The sequence below is a fragment of the Mus caroli genome, unplaced genomic scaffold (assembly GCF_978045245.1).
Source record: "Mus caroli unplaced genomic scaffold, Mus_caroli_1 scaffold_2, whole genome shotgun sequence".
Lineage (NCBI taxonomy): Eukaryota > Metazoa > Chordata > Mammalia > Rodentia > Muridae > Mus > Mus caroli.
The window spans coordinates 104472493-104495440 of record NW_028227257.1 but is presented as its reverse complement, the minus strand read 5'-3'; the positions used below and the strand labels follow the sequence as shown (position 1 = coordinate 104495440).

The 22948-nt window shown below is 37.2% G+C and overlaps 1 protein-coding gene across 1 annotated transcript in view; it reads left to right on the top strand.

The window, feature by feature from the left end:
* The window catches only part of Agps (alkylglycerone phosphate synthase), a 106886-nt gene that overhangs the window by 63459 nt on the left and 20479 nt on the right, over positions 1–22948 (top strand). Inside the window, exons 13-18 of the mRNA XM_021156099.3 lie at positions 2832–2908; positions 5036–5148; positions 11323–11392; positions 14017–14078; positions 15982–16071; positions 21608–21707. Coding sequence (XP_021011758.1) covers positions 2832–2908; positions 5036–5148; positions 11323–11392; positions 14017–14078; positions 15982–16071; positions 21608–21707 — 512 coding nt within the window. The remainder of the gene's footprint in view (positions 1–2831; positions 2909–5035; positions 5149–11322; positions 11393–14016; positions 14079–15981; positions 16072–21607; positions 21708–22948) is intronic.

Genomic DNA, 22948 nt, shown 5'->3' with positions numbered 1-22948 from the left:
TTTCAGTATATTGACATGATCTACATATTTACTTTATGGATGAGGCTTCTCAAATGTAAGGAATAGTTTTATGTTTTTGTATCTCTTGCCCTGACCACATATCATACATTTAAGTGTTGGTTGAATTAATCATTGAGCTGGCAAGATAGAGTGAACAACTCCTCGATAGCTATAGCACGACGCTGAGCACATTGGTAATATCACAGTTTCTCATATACCACCTTTTAGCTGCATTTCAGTGTTGAGTCTACAGGCTATGGGTGGTAGAGTTGTGGTCAAACTCAGTTTGTCTGATTCCAAAGTTCCATGCTTTAGCTGTGTCACGTCACTTCAGAAATACATTGTTAACAAATCCTTTAAAAGAATTAACATAGCACCATGAAATTGATGCTGTATGCTAATCAATGCTAATTATACTTTCTGATTAAGAAATGTAGAAATTTATTGTAAAGTTAAAGAACGCTAACCAAAATATATTTGGCATATAATAGTTTGATAGGCAACAGTAACAATGAAAAAAAAAAAGGTAGTAATGTCTTCAAGTTATTATTGATGGTCAACACCGTTAATATCACTTATATAATAATTGATTTAATTCAGTATTATGTATATGTGTGGTTGACTTCCATCATTGTAAGGGCAATGATGCCATTCAGAGTCAGCAGACTAAGGTGATCATGGAACCTTAAGGATTATTTCATGGATCCTTAAGGATTATTTACATAGAATTAGTAACATTTGGAGTTCTAATGCATTGTAAAAGGATAAATGGATTTGAAGACTTGTATAAAGCATAATTTAAGTCTTTTGTAAGAAAGACATACTCAGTACTTTAGTGGTACTGGTGATAAAAGCTAGGCTTCAGGCTTGCTATGCAAACATTCTACCACTGAGTGATATCTCAGCCCTCTTTTTACTTTTTGAGGTGGGATCTTAAGTTGCCCAGCCTGGCCTTGAACTCAATCTTAGTTCAGGTAGGCCTTAAACTTTCAATTCTTCTGCCTCACCCCCTGGGATATCTGGGAATACAGCCCTGAGCCCCCAGGCATAATTCAGTACGTTTATGTGTTTAATTTCTGTTATTAATATAGAATGGGTCCTAATTGTTTAAAAAGAAGCATTCTGATGATGTGCTATTTCCAAGTTTATAGGTGCTAAAATTATTTTTTTTTTTTTTTTGGAAAATAATGTTTAATTTTAAATTTACTTTAAAGGATTTTGAGTGATTACTCTCAGGTTTTCAATTCAAATTGAGTAATTGGAAACAATCTTGAGTGTTTCAAAATTCATACATACATATGTCTAGCTTAACTCAGAGTTTTGAAGGGAAAACAATAAATATAAAAATAACTATCCAAATAAATGGATAGTGGGTATTATATTCCTATCTTTTTTTTTGTTTGTTTTTTTTTTTTTAATATTTTTATTACATATTTTCCTCAATTACATTTCCAATACTATCCCAAAAGTAAAATTATTTTTTAAAGCATAATTATCCTGGAGAAACATCTATAAAATCTTTCAGGAAAGAAAAAGTTCCTAAACAAATCAACGTTTGATTCAGGGGCTCAGACACACTGCCGAGTTGGTCCCTGTCCACTCCTGTTCATTTTCTTTGCTTGCTACCTTGTTTATCTCCTTTTTTAAACTGTCTCAGCCATTCAGGGCTGTCTCTTAGTCTCTGCATAAGACCTAGTTTACTTAGTCTTTGTCTAACCTAGTTTCCTCACTACAATTAGCAAAAATGTAGCAAGTAAGTATTATATATTAAAATTTTCACTTAAAATATAGATGGATTGGCACAAGAGATTGGCAGTGATTGGTTTAGAAACAGCTAGTTTGCCATCTGCATCCTTGTAAAGGAGGAGCTTATGCTTCAGAATCCTCAGGGCGGTGTGGCGCACGCCTTTAATCCCAGCACTCGGGAGGCAGAGGCAGGCGGATTTCTGAGTTCGAGGCCAGCCTGGTCTATAGAGTGAGTTCCAGGACAGCCAGGGCTACACAGAGAAACCCTGTCTCGAAAAGCCAAAAAAAAAAAAAAAAAAGACTAGAAAAAAACTTTATTTGAAGACAATTTTAGGTTTGCTAAATACTCAGAGGTTTTTTGTTTTGTTTTGTTTTGTTTTGTTTTGTTTTGTTTTGTTTTTTAAATTCTGCATAAACAGGATGGCATATTTTTCTGAATTGGGCTCATAGTACTAAGGCCAGATGTGAGACTTGACTGGAACCAGCCCCAGAGCTGAGAAGTTTCTCCTCTTTGAAATGATGAGAAAACAGTAGAAGGTTCTCATTCAATTAGGCTTAATCTGCAACAGCAATGTTAATTGAGCAGGCTCTGAAATGCCGTTTGTGTTATTTTGGCAATTTTAACTCCCTGAGTGTGATTAAGAAAGTAATTGCTAGTTTTATGCTAAGAATTCTGGATGAGTTAAGAATTAATTAAGAAACAACTTTAAACTTTACGTGGATTCCATATTTGGTTTTAGTTCTATGTGATTTCTGTATAATTAAAAAAAAAATAATAGCAATACCAGCCACTACTGGGTTTTCTTAAAATAAAAATTAATGAGGTGATTTTACTGGGTGTGAACAGTGCCATTGAAAGATAACTGAAATTATGCATAGTATTAATTACATGTGGTCACTTGACTGGAAAACAGCAAACACTGCCATGTTTGAAAGAACGTAGAGGTAAAAGATCTTAAGAAACATCCATGTAACTCACAACTGTGGAAACTCGCTTTCCCTTAGGGCACTAAATTAAAGCCATCTTTTCATTCAGAAACACATCATCTGCTGTTAATTTAAACTGTAACCTTTTCCCTTCTTAGGTCATGCTCTTAAACCTCAGGTCTCTTCTATTTTTACATCATTTTTGGATGGATTAAAAAAGTTTTATATTACAAAGGTAAGACTAAAGAAATCTAAAATTGTGCATGTATAGGACATGAGTTTTCTTCTTGCCTTCTGGCCATACATACCTCCCCAAAGGCGTTCTTTCCATGCTGTGTTGTGTTTTATGTTGGAGCTGGTATGTTAGCAACTGGACTGTGCAGTCCGTTTCAAAAGCCTTAGCCTGTGCTTCTCAAGTCTGAAAACAGTCCTGCATTGAGCAGTCTCGAGCTGACCACATTTTCTGAAGTGTGAGTTTTCTTTTCTTTACAGTTGCACTGAGAAGTGAAACGCGGGTGGGTTCATGTGCTCACTTAACCTTTGATTTCTGAGAACTGGGAAGTTGAAAGTAGTTACTAGTGTGTATCGCCATGGCAACAGTGTGTGCCATTTTGTTGTTGTAGCCCTGGGGCTTTGTTACTATTGGGCTTATTTAGAGTTTTGAACCAATCTCCATCTCTGTCTTTTCATGGTATAATTTTGTGTAAATTAGTAAATGTAGTCCTTGTGCTAGGGACAGTAACTTGTTTTCTCACTGTGTTTTGATACACACCCTTTGAGTAATGCAATTATCAGGTGCCCTTTGCATGGATTTTGTACATAATGTTTTTCCAATCAAGCACCTCTCTTTAATAGTTTTTTTTTTTTTTCTTTTTGATGTCATGGATTCAAATTTATGTATTTTCCTATGACTGATCACTTCTAGCTGAGGAAGCACTTTCTCTTTTAGTATGCTGAGGACGTTTCACTCTCCCACCCCATCATGTTCTTGTTTTGTGTTGTTTGTGCTGGAGATGAAACTTAGAATCTCATACACTAAGTAAGAGGTCTATCATTAAGCTATCTCAGATCCCTTACCTGGTTTAATTAACACTTACAGAGTTTTGTTGTGGTTGGTTTTTTTGTTGTTTTTGTTTATTGTGTGTGTGTTATTTTTATTTTATTTTGATCACTTGCTACTAGATGAAGATCTAGATTGATCTTCACCTCCTCCTTCCCTGTTGCTGACCCTTGTGTCACCACTAGTGACTGTGACTAATTAATGCCTGCTTCTTTTTTCACTGATGCCTAAGGCATCTTATTACATACACTACTACCCCAGAAGACACCACTTTGACACAGTTCCTAATGCTTTGAAATAGTGTCTGTTTTGGTTTTGAAAAGTTAAAAAGATATAATCTTGTTTTTTTCTTTTATTATTTGGAATTTTCTTTGTTACCACCATCATGTGTTTTGTTCATTATTCTAGGAAAAATTTTAGAGATTTGTGTTTTTCAAATGACCGCTGGGATTTTTATTATAATCGAATATTCTAGTGTATCAATTTGGACAAGTATTGGTAAATTTGAAATTATTCATGCATCCAGGAGCATCTGTATTGTCTTTATTTTTTTCCATAGCGAATTTATATATTTTTCTCTCTCCCTCTCCCCCCCCCCCCCTTCTTTCTCTCTAAAGATTTATTTATGAGTACACAGTAGCTGTTTTCAGACACACCAGAGAAGAGGGTATCAGAACTCGTTATAGATGGTTGTAAGCCATGTGGTTGCTGGGAATTGAACTCAGGACCTCTGGAAGAGCAGTCAGTGCTCTTAACCACTGAACCATCTCTCCAGTCCTATTTTTTTTTTTTCCTTTAAAATTAGTTTTGGTTCTTTGCACATACAAGGTCTTTCCTGTTAATGTTATATAATATGTCATGGTTGGTTTGTATAGATGTTGTTAGCTCCAATCAGCTGTTTGGCTCTACTGTTTTGTAATTTGTGTTTGGTGTTTTCAATTACAGTTAAAGTTCTGGCAGGCTACCTGTTGTATTACTATATCAGTAGGTATTTATAGTACCAGAGTATATTTTGAAATGTGATGATTTTGTGCACCTTAGTTTCTTGTGTTCTTGTAGTGCTGGGCATCAAACCTGGGGCTTTATGCAGGACAGGCAAGTGCTCACCAATGAGCTGTTCTTTCGGCAGTTAGTGCCTGCCGTTCTTGTTAATGGATGTGTAAAGAGCCAAAGCTCACTATTTAGCAGGCTGCTGTAATTGAGGCCAAATAAAAAAGAAAAGAGCAAAATGTATTTCTGTTTACTGTTTTACAGAGGCTAAGGCTTCACTGTAATAATAAAGTTTTATTTTATATTTTGTAGTTTAAAGGATTTGATCCAAATCAAATAAGTGTAGCCACATTACTGTTCGAGGGAGACCGTGAGAAGGTTCTTCAGCACGAAAAACAAGTGTATGACATCGCAGCAAAATTTGGGTATGGCTTATAGTTCATAACCAAGAGGAAGTGTGTTCAAGGTGTGGGGGCCTCACACAGACTGCTTGTGTTGCATTTCTAATTTGGATTGGCTATTAAATTAATCTTAGTTTATGAATAAGCCTAAAAAACTCTTCTTACTCCAAAAATTTGTAGGAAGACCTAATTTTATACATACATACAATACTGTGCTTATTATATAGTGTTAGATTTATAAGGCTAATGTGTCACTTTTACCTATTTTTACGTATGTAATGTATACGGGTTATACAGTGCTAAATATTTTGCTTTTCCTAGATTTTTTCATGAATGACAATTTTGTGACCTGTTATTTGTTGTGTAAGAATGAGACAAAATTGTCATGTATAAAGTATGCTGTTAGTGTGTTTTTAAAAGGAAATTATGTTTAGTCTGTGGTATTTGATAAATTATCTATACTCCACCCCAGTCACTTACTGTTTTATGTTGGTATAAAGAAACAGAACACTTCGCATCTATAATGAAGTGAGTAATGATAGGGTGGTGGTTTCTGTCTGCTTGATGGATTATGAGACTGATGGGTGAGAGCTCAGTGGGCCTGCCGTTTGTCAGGACCACGTTCCCCTCACTTCTCAGGTGCAGAAGCCAACAGTCTCTCTGACCCAGCCCTTCCCATTTGTCCAGGGTTTGGGGAGACCTAACATTAAGCTAGCTCTGAACTCTATAAACATTTATTTTTTTCTTCCTTTCTTTTTGTCTTAAACTCACTTAAGTTGGAGATAAGTGCTTTACAATGTCCCAACTTGTGTATATGTTAACTTAGCTCTTTATATCTATGATTGTTTGAAATTAGTATTAAAATAAAGTACTGTCTTAGAGTAAAAAACAGTCTAATGTTAGACTTACTTTTTACTGTCTTTGGATATTGAAAATAAGTCTCTCTTTTATGATTGCTCTGTTCTGAAACAAGCAGAATTTTAATTTTCTTAAAATTCTATTTCCTTAAAAATTTCTAATAAAATATAGCATTTTATTACCTTAAAATAAAATCACCCCTCTTTTCTCTAATCTTCCATGGTTGTTGTTATTGTTCTTTTGTTTTTCTTTCTTGAATTGCTAAAGTTCTAAGATAGAATGAATGTCTAAGTGGATCTTAAGCCTCTCTAGCTTTTGAATTGTATATATTTTCTTCTTGTTTCTAAAGAATACAGATATAATTACTAAAAGACTTTTTTCTCTTTAAGAAAGAGTACTAGTTGGCCGGGCAGTGGTGGCACACACCTTTAATCCCAGCACTTGGGAGGCAGAGGCAGGCGGATTTCTAAGTTGGAGGCCAGCATGGTCTAGAGAGTGAGCTCCAGGACAGCCAGGGCTACACAGAGAAACCCTGTTTCAAAGGGGATGGGGGGTGGGGGGAAGAGTACTAGTGAGAAAGGATATTTAAGCTAAATTTTTTTTCTATACTTGCTCTAGCTTGAACCATTAGAAACTGAAGTTTTACATTTTTTATTTATGTATTTCCTCTTGTTCTCAGCCAAAACAGCAACAAAGCAAAATCAAAACAACAACAGATCCTGGGAAGTGATGCATATATATTAAAATATTAATTGGGGTGTCTAAAATTTCAGAAGTACTAAGATGGAAAGGGAAAAAACATTTTGTCCTAATGTTTGAGTTGCTGGCTGTGCTGTTAGGGTTTGCTTAGCTCCACCTCACTTTTCTCCCATTTCCCACCAACACCCCTCACGGCTGTGTGAGTAAGGCTGTTCATTGCTGGCCAGAAGATAACTAGTAGCTAATAATGCGCCACATTCACTATGTGATGCTGAAGGCTAGTGATGAAAATGGCTGCTCTATCTACACTTAGATTTTGTAAGGCTTAGGACGATTTAAGAAACATTTTAAATGAGTTAATGACACACAATTTTTTTCTGCTCTGTTCTTAATTATTATTTTATTTGAGAAGTTATATTTTAACCTTTAGGTCTTTATTAGAGCCATTTTATCAGTTTTACTTGAGCTACCAACTGTTATGTTAGTAATGCCAGTGTTCTCCACAAGCATTTTCATTTACAATTTAAAAGAAAAAGTGAATCATGTGTGAGATACCGAGTTCAACCTTCTCAAGATAATGTTGGATAATTGTAGTAATCTTGCGTACTTCAGTAAATGGGATGAACTTAGAGGAAAGGCCTGAGTGGGATGGGAGGCTTGGTCTCTCTTTACTGGGTCTGCTCCTCGCTTAAACTTAAGTCCTTCTAGTCCGTCTGTCTGGTTGCCCTCGTTAAATATACAAATCCGTGTCTGAACAATCCAGACCATCATTAGGAAAAAGACTTGGGGCTATTTTGAATTTTTTTTTAAATCTTTAGAAATACATTGTCTTTTGGTTTTCTGGCTTTCCTGTTTTCGGTAGACATGAATTTTTGTCCCGGTTACTAAAGACTTGTGGATATTTTCTTGTTTGAGTGCTGCTCGTCCGACTCAGCGTCCACAGTCACGCCTTTTTGTGCATCAAGTAGGAGGAAGGTTCCACCACATTGCTGGCATATTTTCTTTTTAATTAGGGCATTGTTAATCAGTCCTTTATTTTCTTTCTTTTTGTCTTGTGTTCTTATTGCTCATTATCTAAAATTGACTGTTTTTACGTGGTGTGGTATCCTCCCATCACGTAGTGTGTTTTATTTGTTAATGTGCTCAGTCGGCCTCCTTTTACCCCCACTCCAGCACTGTTGAACATGCCTCAACACCCATGACCCAATGGCCATGATAGCCAGATGCTAAAAGAACCATCCTCTGACTGATTTTTCATGATTGCTAGGAAAGGACTTGTGCTCCTTTAGGAGCTGCATAAGCATCACCTGCCAGTAGGCAGGGCAGATGCTTTGACATTTCCCACGGAATTTAAGGCAATACCTTATCATTATTTTTACAGTGTCCTTAAGTTGTTTGATATAATTCAGCATTGGAGTGTTAGCTTGGCCAAATGGCCCTTTAACGTAGAATGAGAGTCTGGCTTGCCTCTCTATTAGGTGATCTACGCCTTCATTAAATATGTTTAAGGACCTTGTGAATTGATGTTTGACATTTGTGAGAATAACAAGTAGTAGATGGACGTTCTACTTAGAAATATAGCAATTGGAGTGTAACTATAATTTTTTTTTAAGAATGGCTGCAAAATTGACAGTACAGAAACATTTCATTTCTTAGTTTTGTGATTGCTTACATATTGTATCTTAATTTGGTTTGGGCTAAATTGATAGTTCTGAAACAACCACCACCACCAAACCAAAAATTTAAAAAAAAAGGAGGAAAGATTCCAAAAACTAAATTTGCTAGAAAAATTATGATTATAAAAATTGCTCTTTATTCTCTTTTAGGGCTTATGGATATCTAGTTACAGTTTTTTAAAAAATTATTATTGTTATTTCTTCTGATTTTTAAATTGTATTTTAAATTCTTATTTATGCCTGTGTGTGCGCCCAGTGTGCACGCGCACTTGGTGCCCACTGAAGCCATGTGTCAGTTTGTTTGGAGCTAGAGTTACAGGTGGTTCTAAGTGACCCAGTGTGGGTGTTGGCAGCCAAACTCTGGTCCCCTCCAAGGGCAGCACACTCTCAGACCGCCTGAGCCATTTTCCCAGCCCTTCAGATTGTTTAAAAAGGCATGTTTCTTTGGGTGTTTCCCCACTGGATCGCATCCAGTGAAGTAGGCAGGCTTGTTCCCACCACATGCTCTTGGCTCACTGTTTCGGAGGTTCCCAGAACAGGTGTTTGGCAGCATCTTCTGGGCTTCACATTCTTTCCTCTGTACTACCAGCTCCTGTGGGAACTTTACTCCCTAGCACTGTACTGTTTCTTCTCAGCCCCAGAGCCTGACTTCATTTTTGGTGTCTGCTTAGGCTAGGAGCTCATCTGCATCCCTCTTAAGTCCTCGACACAGGAATTTTGTGTTTTAGAACTTTGTCTGTCTCTCTGCTTTAACCTCAGGTACAACCCAGAATTGACTTCTCACTTTGCGTCATTTCACTTGAGCTGCATCTTGCTGGTTCCTTAGCATTGTGTTTATAAAATGATGCTCTTCGTTTTGCCCCTGTGATTTTAAAATAGAGCTGCTCAGTCAGTTCTTTGCATCTTCCGTTGATTCTGGCTAGATTCTGAAGGCTGGTTCTTTCTGGATGTCCCTAATTAGTGTATAATCACCTGTAATTGTGGATTTTAAAATCCAGAGAATTCTTTTTTTTTTTTTTTCTTTTTTCTTTTTTTTTTTTTTAAGATTTATTTATTGATTATATAGTTCACTGTAGCTGTCTTCAGACACTCCAGAAGAGGGAGTCAGATCTCGTTACGGATGGTTGTGAGCCACCATGTGGTTGCTGGGATTTGAACTCCGGACCTTTGGAAGAGCAGTTGGGTGCTCTTACCCACTGAGCCATCTCACCAGCCCCAGAGAATTCTGTTTAAGCCTAAATTCTAGCTGGAGACAGTCTTAAAATGTTTCTGTAGAACAGCTATATATCATTATGTACTATGTCCGTCAAGTCAAACAAAACTTAGGAAAAAAATCAAGCCAAACAAAATCAAGGGAAAAAAAAAATTTAGTTATAAAATGTCAATTGAGGCTATAGAAGTGGTTTTCCTATTAATTAACTAAAACAAAATAAACTTTAACTTTTGTCCAATAATAGAAAAAGTATAAATAAAATCTATTTTCTGAAGGTAGTAGAAACCAGTATTCATTGACTGTCTTTTAAAAAGTTTTACAATTATTTTGTTTTATTTTATTTTTTTATGTGTATGAATGTTTTGCCTACATGTATGTACATGTACCACATGCATACCTTGTATGCGTGGAGCAGAAGAGAACATCAGAAGTAGAAGTTAGAGGTGGTTATAGAACAGCTGGCAACTAAATCCTGGTGCTCTGCAAGAGCAACAAGTACTCTTGACTTCTAAGCCAACTCTCCAAATCCTCCTTCATTGTCTTTAAAACTAAGAACTCTGGCAAACCACAAAACTAGGATGAGGTTTTATGATATATAAATTAATTTTAACTAAATCACATAACACAGTTTCTCTGGATAAAACCATTTCAGATTGAGAGTTAATTTGTACATTCAGAGTATTAAGATTTGAGGTGCTATTCTTCTGTACTTGTCTACACTGCATTATAAATGTTAGTACTTCCACGTGTTATATCTCTAGTTTAAACAATGAGTTCCATGAACTAATATCATGTGTTTGAGAACTTGTTGCTATTTGGGAATTCCTAGTCACTAGCCACACAGTTTTACATATAAGACTATGTGAGCATCAGAATAAAAATCCAATTATAGTTCAGGATCCCTCATGTTTAGGACCAGACGTGTTTCTGGTTTTGGAATTTTTTAGATTCTAAACCATTTTCCATTTATTTAATGAGATGTCTTGAGGATGAACCATGTGTTTAAGCCTAGCATTGATTTGTCCACTTTATCTAAATAAACTGGAGTTAATTTTATACAGTATTTCTGGTATGCCTAGGTTTTATGCAGCCCTCTGGGTAAAATACATCTTGTACTCATCCACTGTGCCATTCTATTAGCAGCAGAATGTTTTGATCTTTGTAGCATCTCAGATTTCAGATTTTCAGATTAGGGGTTCTCAACTGAAATGCTTAAAATAAGGATAAAACATCTTGTTAGTTTTGTGAAGGCTAAGTTCATCTAAATTTATTTTTATTATTAGTACTTTCTTTGCTCTTTTTAAAAAAAGATTTATTTATTTTATATATGTGAGTACACTGTTGCTGTCTTCAGACACACCAAAAGAGGGCATTGGGTCCCATTACAGATGGTTATGAGTCACCATGTGGTTGCTGCGAATTGAACTAGTGCTCTTTACTGCTCAGCCAACTCTCCAGCCCTCTTTGCTTTTAAAATATGTAGATATAGTTGAGATCATGAGTTCATTTAGCTTGAAGGATAAAATTTTGAAGTCAAGTGACTAAGCAGTAACATTTTTAAAAGTTTACAGATTCATTATTCAAGCTTTATTCTCTTGATAACTGATACATTCATGATTAGTAAAATTAAGATAAAATGAGTATAACATGTCAATCTGTTGAGCATTTATTTTGGGATGTTATTACCAATTTGGCTTTTTAATTTTTATTTCTTCACCTAGAAGATATTGACAGTTTGTTCCTTATTTACAGTGGTCTGGCGGCTGGAGAAGATAACGGACAGAGGGGTTATTTGCTGACTTATGTCATTGCATACATGCGTGTAAGTTGTATTTCTTCACTGACTGTTTTAATTACTTTTCTATTGCTGTGGCAAAACACCACGACCAAGGGAAGCATCTTAGAAAAGAAAACCTTTAATTTAGGGCTTACAGTTGCAGACCATTAGAGTCCATGACCATCATGGCAGGAAACATGGCAGCAGGCAGGCAGGCAGGCAGGCACTGGAGCAGTAGCTGGGAGCTCACCTCATTATTCACAAGGAGGAGACAGAGGGGGCTGACTGGGAACAGCATGGGCTTTTGTCCCAGTGATGCATCTCCTCCAACAAGGCCACAGCTCCTAAATCTTCCCAAATAGTTCTATGAACTGAAACCAAGCATTCGAATATATGAGCCTGTGGGGCCCATTCTCATTCAAACCACCACATTGACTTAGGTTTTAAGTAGTAGGCTTTTTGTTTTTTTGGCGTTTATCGATTGTTAGTTTGTTGCTTAGAATGGATAAAATTGCCTTGTTTTCATAAGTCTTAAGCTGCTGTAATTTAGTGTGTCATTTTACTTGAACCCTGGGTTTACTGCAACTTTTCAGAAGCCCATTTAAGATTTTTTGTATGTGCTTTTGAAAAATGTAGGAAATTTAATGTCTTTCTGCCTTTTAAAAAATGGAGCCAGCCTCTGGCTGAAAGCTGAGTGTGCCCATTTTAACATTACTTGGGTTGGAGTGGAAGTATCCTGTGTAGCAACAGTCTTCACTTGATTTATAATCTATCTTAAAGATTTATAGGTTTTTATCTTTTCTTTAAAAATTGTTATTTGACTCCAGGTGGACCAGTAGTGATGACTACAGAAGTCAGGAACTGTGTGTTCTAACATACAGACTTTATTAATGTACACTCTGTTTACAAGAGGCTTCATTGTTCACACTTATTTCATGTCTGTTGAAGTCACTGCTATAAAGCCAGCCTTTTGAGAATCTAGTTTTTCATATGTTTATTTTATTTTTTTCTGTTTTGGCTCTAACAGACTCAAATTTTCTGACTGAAGTTATTTTTATTATTTTTTTTAAAGTTTAACTTTTAGTTATTTTAATGATCTTATCTAAAAAGATATGTTGGATGCCATACTGAAAATTTGACTTTCCTAAGAGATAGATTTTCTAATTTTCTAGTTAGAAATTGTTTTGAGGAAAACATTTGTAAAAAAGATATGTAATTTTTTTATTGTTCTCAAAAACACAAAATGCTTTCAGTTCAGAATAATTCAGTCCTCATTAAGATCTGCTTTCCTATTATAATGAATAGTCAGTTTCCCAGCCCAGGTTCTTCCACGATTGTACCTTCCCTGTGTTCGAAACCCTGACTAGCACAGGTGCTGATTATGAAGTGGTAAATGACTAGGGTCATCTGTGTAGACTCTCTCTATCCTAGGATTTTCCTAGAGGAAATACTTGACAATCTATAAAATGAAGTGATTTCTCTGAATATATTGAGGGATATATGTTGAAAGGTGTATTTCCCACAGTACTGAATTCAGAATTCTAGAAAATTAATGCACCTATAAATAAGCACAGCATGATGTATTTGGAATAAATATCCTATTTTTAAGGTTCTTGTTAAGCCAAAAGTAAGTTTATTGGGGGTCTTTTCCCCCAAATTTATTTTATTTTTACATTTTCCTTCTAGCATTTATTTATTTTGTGTTTGAGTATATACATGTGTATAGATACACGTATCACAACAGTGCGTGGAGGAGAGTGTTCAGGAGTCAGCTCTTATCCCCCACCTTGTGGGTTGTGGGTATCACTCTGAGGTCCTCAGGCTTGGTGACAGATGCCCGCCTCCCCTGCTGAGCTGCTTCCACAGTCCTACTTACCTTAATCTTTAAAGTCGCTTCTAGCACACACTCCTACTGCCACAGGATGTGATTCCCAGGCAAATGGCTGTGTACCACCGAACACACGTTTTCCATCAGTGGACTTGGAGGCATGTCTTCCTGGCACTTAGTGTGATTAAAGTGCTTGCTTTACTATATCCTCCCTCCCTCTTTCTCTCTTCCTTCCTTCCTAGCTAGCTAACTAGTTAGTTGTTAGTTTTGGTTTTTAGATTTTCGAGAGACAGGATTTCTCTGTGTAGTCCTGGCTGTTTGGCAACTCATTCTGTGGACCAGGCTGGCCAAGAACTCAGCTCTGCCTTTGTCTGCAGTTGAATGGCTGGAAGTAAAGATGTGTAGCACCACACCTGCTGTCTTTTCTAAATAAAAGTCAGTGTGAGGAAACTCCTACCTCTTGTTACTTTCGCCTTGATGCTCAATTTTTATATTGGCTATTTTAATACTTTGGCCACTACAAATCTATTCTCTAATCTTTTCTACATATCTATAAGCTTTTCCACAATAGAGACTCAGTAAAGAAATTCACTAAAGAATATTTGAGTTTCTTTTCTGTATCAGATACTTAATAATTTGCTGCTGAGTCTCTGGAGAGCAACAGACAAGGTTCCTGTCTTCAGAGTGTCATATCACACTTGGGAACTTTCCAGTGTTCTTATGAGACAAAGAATAGTTTAGAATAGATCAGAGATGCACTACCAATAACTTCCAGAGATTCTAGTGGTTTTACTAATTACTGCATCATTTGTAGTTTCATGATTTTTGTGTGTCTTTACAGGATTTGGGTTTGGAATACTATGTAGTAGGAGAATCTTTTGAGACTTCTGCTCCTTGGGACAGGTAAAACCTAATAAAGGATTTATTCTGATATACTTTATAATTGATGCATGTATGTGGATATGCAATTTATCTGTTTGTGAATAAGGAAGGTTTAAATTGTTTTATAAGAAACACTGAAAGAAGGAAGATACTGTTGTTTAAATTAGTATCTGAATACCATTGCTTTGAACCTTCCCCCCACCCTTCTTCTAGATTAAGGTAAATTTGCTTGGAACCCAACAAACAAACATATTGAAGTTAACAGTTTGAACTAAACACAAAATGCTGCTGTGTCATTTGGCTTCACATAGGTGATTCATTGTGCTTAAATGTTCTTTAGAAGGCCTTCCTCCCCCACCTCATTATTAACCTTATAACCCTCTTAGCTTTCTTTTGTAATGTACTATTTAGCTTTGATGTATGTGTCTAGATTTAACAAGATCTTCACTTGTGTTTAAGTGATTTCTGAAAAAAATCTACTTTAAAATATTAAGCATAATTTCCATTTTCAAATTTAAACAAAATTTTGGTACTAAAACACATTGTAGAAAATGTCCTTGATAGGATGCATGGGAAGTAGTATCTGAGATTTCTCTCCTGGAAACACACATCTACACTCACTATACCCACACACACTCACACAGTGTAGGGAGGCAGTAATAAAAGCTGGGAAGTACTTTTATAAACATGGACTTTTGAATTAACCTTCAATAGGTTCTTGAGAAAATCCTCAGTATATTTTATTTTCTTTGAACATGCCTACATTTCACTTTGTTTTATAAGATGTATGAGTTCTTTTCAGGTGTTGGTGAGTACATAGGCTGTAGCAGATCCTTTTGAACTCACTCTTTAGATATTAAATATTTAACATCTTGTTCTCCTTATACCTCATTTCCCATTTGGAAAGCTTCCATCTTTTCTACACTATCTTACTCCACTGTGGTCTTTGACTTTTGGATTCCAAGAATTGTCTTCAGACTGACCAGTTTCTAGGCTCACTGTCACTCTCCCCCCAAAAGTGCAGACTTTTTAAAACAAAACAAAACAAAACAAAGAAAATCAGACAGTCTATATGATTCGGTCTGTCCTTAAACCTGCCATGCAGTCCGAACAGAGAATTTGTGATCTTTTTGCTTCAGCCTCTGGTATTAGGATTACATGTATGTACCACCACACCCCTGTGGTTTTGTTTTTGCTTCTTAACAAATTTGTAAAGGTACTTTTTTCACAAGGGGACTACATCTTAAAAAAATAAAAAGAATTGTTAGCTGGTCACTATTGAGCCCTCAGGAGCAATAGTTTGGCAGGCAGTGCTCCTGGCAGGGCTATCATTGATGACTTCAGTCTGCCATGTCTTTCCTTGTCTTAGTGTGGATTGCTAGGTAGTCTGCCATAAACTAGCTGGCTTACATATTATAAACCAAGATCTTTTTTTTCTCCCTCACCTTGATGTGTGATATCAGGGTGCTTTGGGTATCTGGGTTGCTGTTCAAGGCCCTCTTGGTTTATGGAAAGTCACCTTGTGGTGTGTCCTCATGTGGCTGAAAGCAAGCTTCTCATGCATCATCCTTGCCACCTCTGTACCCCTCCCACATCAGTTTCTCTCTTATGATCTTTTTACCTTCTGAGGCCCGAGCCCCTGACTCCCGATACACCAAACCATCACGTGGTGTGAAGGGGAGGATTTCAGTTTGCATTTTGAGTTAGACTCAGACCTTCAGCCTTGTCAGTGGGGAAATAGATTAGTACAGTGTTACCTTTTTAGTCTTACAATTTTTTTACTTGCCAATATATTCTCTTATCTTTTTATCCTTCTAGATGTAGAGGCCAGTCAGCTAAACAAATATGTAAATACATGAACTGATGAAGGAAAAATAAAAATGGTATAAGGAAACTTCATGTTGTATTCAACTATCTTTTCTAGGGTTATAGATCTGTGTAGAAATGTAAAGGAGAGGATAAGAAGGGAATGCAAAGAAAGGGGAGTTCAGTTCGCACCTCTTTCTACGTGCAGGTGAGTTTCCACAATTATTGACACTCATACTGGAAAGTACTGCTTACAGACTGTCATGTGGGTGGATATGTGTGTATGAGCTGTGCACCACAGTGCGCATGTGCAAGTCACTTCTTCCACTTTGGGGTCTGGGTATTGAGCTCAAGCAGACAGGTTTGCATAGCAAACACTTTTACCTGTGGAGCCATCCCAGTGCCCTTAAAGTAATGTTTTTAAACAGTTGCAAAATCTAGTTTTCCAGCTAAGGAGCAGCTTTGGCCTGTTCCATGTGGCATACTTCCTGAACATCTTCTACATTGTTAGAACTGTGTCTCAATCCTGAGCCACCAAGGCAAGGAGCGCTAGTCCCTGGTGGAGTTTTCTGTCCTCTGAGAACCCTGGACAAAGGAATCCCTTTTTGCTCCCTGATATGCTGTAAGCTACAGTAGAGGCATAGAACTGTAAACTCTACATGCAGTGTTTTTGTGTACATGGTCAAGGGGGAGGGGGAGGAAGGAGGGAGGAAGGGAGGGAGGGAGGGAGGGAGAGGGAGAGAGAGAGAGAGAGAGAGAGAGAGAGAGAGAGAGAGAGAGTTGGGAGGGATGTTTAAACCTTTATGAAAGGAGTGAAAGATTCAAGTGATAAATAACTCCTTACTTCCCAATAGATGTTTCTTTGATAATACGAACATTCTGTATTTTTGCTGTTAAGTTTGGTAGCCACAAGCCCTACTGGTTAGTGAGTGACTGAAATGTTGCTTGTCTGAAAATTTAAAAAAATCATTTTAAGTTTTAAAAATTACTTGTGATCCGTATCTTCCATGTTGGATAATGACTGGTTAACTGATTTATTATTATTATTATTATTAAATAGTAGCCCCAAATAAAATGATTTTGTTTTGTTTTGTTTCTGAGAGGGGACCATTTACATTTAGTTATAGTGTTAATTTTATATGTAAACACCATGTTACATGTGTCAAGACACGAGATGAACATTTGACTCTCTAGAAAGGTATTAAAGTATTTTAAGATGCCAGGCAGTGGTGGCGCACGCCTTTAATCCCAGCACTTGGGAGGCAGAGGCAGGTGGATTTCTGAGTTCAAGGCCAGCCTGGTCTACAAAGTGAGTTCCAGGACAGCCAGGGCTATACAGAGAAACCCTGTCTCGAAAAATCAAAAAAAAAAAATATTTTAAGATGGAAAATAAGAGGCAATCAGAACAGATCATGAAGAGCGACCCTTACAGAAGGACACCCCCAGCTGCCATTACCCACTGTGCAGCCTCACATTGGTACTGTCGATGTGCATCTGTGCCTGTTGAGGGGAACACCTTAAGAACACACCTTCAGTATTAGGAATACAACTACTTAGGATGTAAAGGAGTACAGTGACTGTAACTTGGAGGCAGTGTGTGTCTCTGGTAAGTGTAGCTGACATTGGATGTCAGGAGCAGATGTACTTCAGCAGCAGGCATTTCCTGTGTGAGTCTGTCTCTGGCTTACAATGCTTTTAGACTTTGATGGTACTGAAGCACATCAGCTCAGCCAGTCTTCTGTCTCTCTCAGTATAGCCTTAAGTAACTATACATGCTCAGTCCTGTTGGTTACTGCAGCTGTGCCAAGCATAATTGAGGTCTCTTAAACTATAATATTTGGTAGCTACATATACCCAGTGTACAACATTTTACCTCACAATGAAATTTTTTACATACCTCTTTCAGGATTGTCTGTATTTCTGTTTGTGATGCTTGTTTCTCTGATTTATCTTAATGTCAGCCTGGGAAGTATCCTTGAAGTTTTGTTCCATCCCAGGAATCAGGGTGACATTCGATGGCTTTGAAGATTTGGTATAAGAGAATGTATTAGAAGGGCGGAGGCGCTGTTCTGCTCATTAGCAAGAATTAAATCTCTTCACACTCTTTCTTTCTTTCTTTCTTTCTTTCTTTCTTTTTTTTTTTTAATGACAGTTTTTCATTATTTAAACTTTGAGTTAGGCCACGTTTGGCTAGATCTGTTAGGTCCATTATACTTACTATAGACTTAGTGGTGGTTTTTATATACAAAAATGTGTAATATGTTTATCCTAAATTTGTTGAAAGTTGGCTATCTTAGAGTTTCCGCTGCTCTAATGAAACAAAAGAAGCTTGGGGGAGGAAAGGGTTTCTTTCAGCTTACAGCTCTAGGATGGCACTATATCCCTGAGGGAAGTCAGGGTGGAAACTGAGGCAGGAGTGTTGCTCAGCCCTGCTCAACCTGCTTTCTCATAGCACCCAGGACCACCACCAGCCCACACCAATCAGTAGTCAAGAATAGGTACCACAGGCCAATCTGTGGGGCTATTTGGAGGTTTGATCCCAAATTACTAGAGTTACATTGACATAAAACTAGCTAGCATAGTGACAATGTTCTATTAGAATTGGTTACATTTTCTATGTATTGATGTCAATGATCCCCTTATGAGTGGTGCATACCCTTAATTCCTGTAAGCACACTTTACTTATCCCCCCCCCCTTTTTAAACTTGGTTCTTCCTGATCACAGCACCTCGTAGTTAAAATAGTTCTCCAGTTTTCTTAAACTTGTAAATCTGGAACTTAAAATGCAAATGTTCAAGGGATCTTTTTTAGGAGTGTGAATTAACACTACAAGCAAAGCACAGCTGGCAAATTGACATAGCATTGTTAAACAGTTCATTTATTCTGTTCTGAGGCACCTAACATTTGGCCAAAAGACCATTACTGTTTTAGATTAGATTCTGTTTGTATTGTGTAGTAAAAGTACTTGCTCCTTCTGTTAGGCTGAGTCCTCTGTGGTTTCTCCATGGCTTGCATTTGGAGATTTCATTGTGATTGTCCAAACTCTGTTTTCGTGTGTCCTAATTGCATTTTGAAAGCCCACATATTTATCATATATATGATTTAAGAATCCAACATCCTTGATATCTTCTGCATGTATACACACAACATACACATGGAATCACAGTGTTTTAAGGTCATGCAACTGCATTTGATCTCATCATGTTTGTTTTTCATGTCCTTGCTATCTGTTGTGAGCTCAGTGAGGAGGCTTTGGCTAAGTCTGATCCTGTTTGGTGTTTGATCATCTCTCCTACTTCTGAGCTATATTTCTTTTTGTTAACTTTGGGATGTTTGGAAGACCTGTAACTAACACATTCCATCAAGTCTGTTCTTTTAGCTTCAGTATGCTGAAGTGTTTGTTTGTTTTAACTTTCAAGTAAGATGGATGTTTTGTTCATTTCAGGTCAACTGGAAAAACATTTGCTTTAATTTTTTTTTTAACTTTGGCGGGATAATAATCTAGACTTAGAGAATCATCTAGACTTAGAGAGTCATCTAGACTTAGAGAGTCATCTAGACTTAGAGAGTCATCTAGACTTAGAGAATCATCTAGACTTAGAGAATCATCTAGACTTAGAGAATCATCTAGACTTAGAGAGTCATCTAGACTTAGAGAGTCATCTAGACTTAGAGAGTCATCTAGACTTAGAGAATCATCTAGACTTAGAGAATCATCTAGACTTAGAGAGTCATCTAGACTTAGAGAGTCATCTAGACTTAGAGAGTCATCTAGACTTAGAGAATCATCTAGACTTAGAGAATCATCTAGACTTAGAGAATCATCTAGACTTAGAGAATCATCTAGACTTAGAGAATCATCTAGACTTAGAGAATCATCTAGACTTAGAGGAGAATCATCTAGACTTAGAGAATCATCTAGACTTAGAGAGTCATCTAGACTTAGAGAATCATCTAGACTTAGAGGAGAATCATCTAGACTTAGAGAATCATCTAGACTTAGAGAGTCATCTAGACTTAGAGAGTCATCTAGACTTAGAGAGTCATCTAGACTTAGAGAGTCATCTAGACTTAGAGAATCATCTAGACTTAGAGAATCATCTAGACTTAGAGAATCATCTAGACTTAGAGAATCATCTAGACTTAGAAAAAAGTTGCAGAAGAGTAGAGTTGTGTTAGTTTCTCTTCCTGGTGTTGTGATGAGATAATAAAAGCAATTTAAGAAAGAAGATTTTAATTTTAGTTCATAGTTCAGTCCTTCATGGTGAGCAAGTCAAGGCAGCAGGGCCTCCAGCAGGAAACAGGATGAATACCTGCTGCTGCTCAACTCCAGCTCTCCACTTAGTGCAGCATCCTCTGCCCAGGGAATGGTCCTGCCTGAAGGAAGAGGGATTTTCCTGTATCTTTAACATAGTCACAGAAATCCCATGGGCATGCCCAGAGGCACACCTCCTAGATGCCTCTAGTTTCTGTCAAGTTGGCAATTAGCAGTAACCATCACATTTTCATATACCGCCTCACTCATTTTTCCTTACGTGGTTACATGGTATGATTATAAAAGTGTAAAACCCAGTATTTTCTACTGTTAGTGTGGTTTTAAGTTGCATAAAGCTGTTGATACTCTTTGTCTTCATATTCCTCCAATGTCTCTGTCTAGTGTAACACAGATAGTACGATTACACTATTCATGTTGTCAAGCTGTGTGCCCTTTTAAACTGAGTGTAGAGTTGTCAGTATTCCTCCCTTGTATTCTACAAGGTGTCATGTATTCACTAGAGAGAGCTTAGGAATTTCTTCTAGCACATTTACACTATTTTCTTTACCCCCACTCAACTTCAATGATTTACTTTTTTCTGTCTCGATTTTCTTGATCCATAAGAATCCGATCACATGACAGCACATGATATTGCTATGAGAGTATTTATGTATCTTGCACACAGCTTGTTTTTGTTTTATCATCAATGTAGATTTTTTTAAAGTAATGAAAATTAATTTAAGTTCTTGGTATTTGCTTGTCTCTGTGTGGTTCATATTTCTGTTCCAGACAGTAATGAACCAATGAAAGAACAAATTCTTTGTTTCTGATGTTGCCTTATGGGTAGCTGTTTTGCAGTGTGTCTTATGATAATATGAAATGTACCCATGTATATAGACTGGAACAATACTGTACTGTACTTAAGATACATAAGTTGAATGTAACAGGAAAAAGTTAGTTAGTTATATAGTCGGGATAAGGGCCCTTTAAGTCAGGGTTTAGTTATATGTTATTTTTGGCTGTGCATGTTAAAGCAGACTATATTTTTATATGTATACTTGACTGTCTTTTAAATGTTTTCAGATACACTGCTTGAAATAAGGTTCTGTCACTTGTAGATAACTTCAGTAAGCTCACTGAGAATGACTTTTTTTGTAAAATACTAATTTTTAGAAAATGTTCCCTGTAATTCTGGTTGCATAAAACAGAATAAATGAGTTGAGCCATGTACTTGCAGTATTGGTAAATCTCACGTTTAAATGAAAGAAAGCAAACGCCTTTGTCTCCCACTAGGTTCTTAGCGTTCCTGTTCTGGCAGCCCCTGCAGAGGAGTAGAGTGGTCCTCCCAGGGAGTGGGAGACTGAGGAGAAGATGGGGTTATGGCCTGGGTGGATTCCCATCTGATCTGCTCTTTGACATTTCTAGATGTTAAATCTGTTTTTACTGAACTTAAAGCCCTTTGGGGGATTTTTATCTGTTTGTCTTTCAGGGTGACACAGACTTACGATGCAGGTGCATGTATCTACTTCTATTTTGCCTTTAACTACAGGGGAATTAGTGACCCACTGACTGTGTTTGAACAGACTGAGGTAATTTTGCATGTAGTTCTTATGTTGTTTTTTTATTTAAATAAATTTTAGTTCTGACTTAGGGACTTTAGTTTGAGTCACCGTAGTCACACATGGCTTGCCTGGCTACTAGCCCATTGAAATGAAAGTATGTTGAGTCCACTGACTTACCTACCAGATAGTCAGTCTGCAATTAATGTCGTGGATTTCTGAAGCCCATGTCTCTTTGGTTGTTACTTCCAGTGCATTATAGCCAATTAAATAACAACAGGAGCCTTTATGACTAGGGGTCTTTGATGTCCCTTCAGCAATCCATCCATGTGATACAATTGTATATAGATCCTTGGGATTTATTGCTAACATTTCTTAAGTGGCCTTAATTAAGCTGCTGGTTTTTATAGACTCATGTGGTGATGACTATACTGCTTGCTAGAAGCAGCATAGACGCCTCCATTAAACTGGAGGGAGCCATAGCAGGCATGTCACTTAGACACTCAGGTTGCCCTAGTGTTTTAAGTTGATTATGTGCCTGCCAATGATATCTTATCCTCAAATTTTTAAGTATATTCTTTATTGATGTGTGTGTCTGTGTGCATGTGTGCACATGCACACAGTCCCACACAAGTGGGGGTCAGAGGATAGTTTGTGGAGAGTGGCTGTTTCTCTCTACCACATGGGTCCCAGGGAGAAAACTCAGGTAGTCAGGTTTGGTAGCAAGTGGCTTTGTGCACTGCGGGGTCTCATCTGCCCACAGATTTGAGAATATTTGTATTTCCTGGGCCTGACTGTGAAATCCCTTGCTTAGCTAGGCATGATGGTGCATGCCTGTATTTTCAAGCACTGGGGAGGTAGAGGCAGGAGGACTGCAGCAAGCTTGAGAGTCAGCCTGGTTACATAGCATCAGCTCAAAAAACACAAATAAACAAAGCTTCTTTCTTTGAGTCCACAAATTGAAATTTTATTCTCCCAGTTCTGTTACTTGCTTAATTCTTCATCTCAAGGAGCTGTTTTATTTGAGGTGAGTTATTAGTAATAAAAAGTTCTTGAGCAGAGGCTAGCTTACTCACGATTATATGGAAACCCTCAACTCCTAAGTCCTGAAGGTTCCCATAAAGTACTTTGCTGTGTGGTATTGTTCATATGTTCCACCTGGGTGGCCTTCTACATCAGCCACTGTTAATTGGTTTATAGACATGAATACATCTGAGAAGCTCAAGGTACAGGAGAAACTTATTTTGTGGCTATTAAATATTAAATCATTA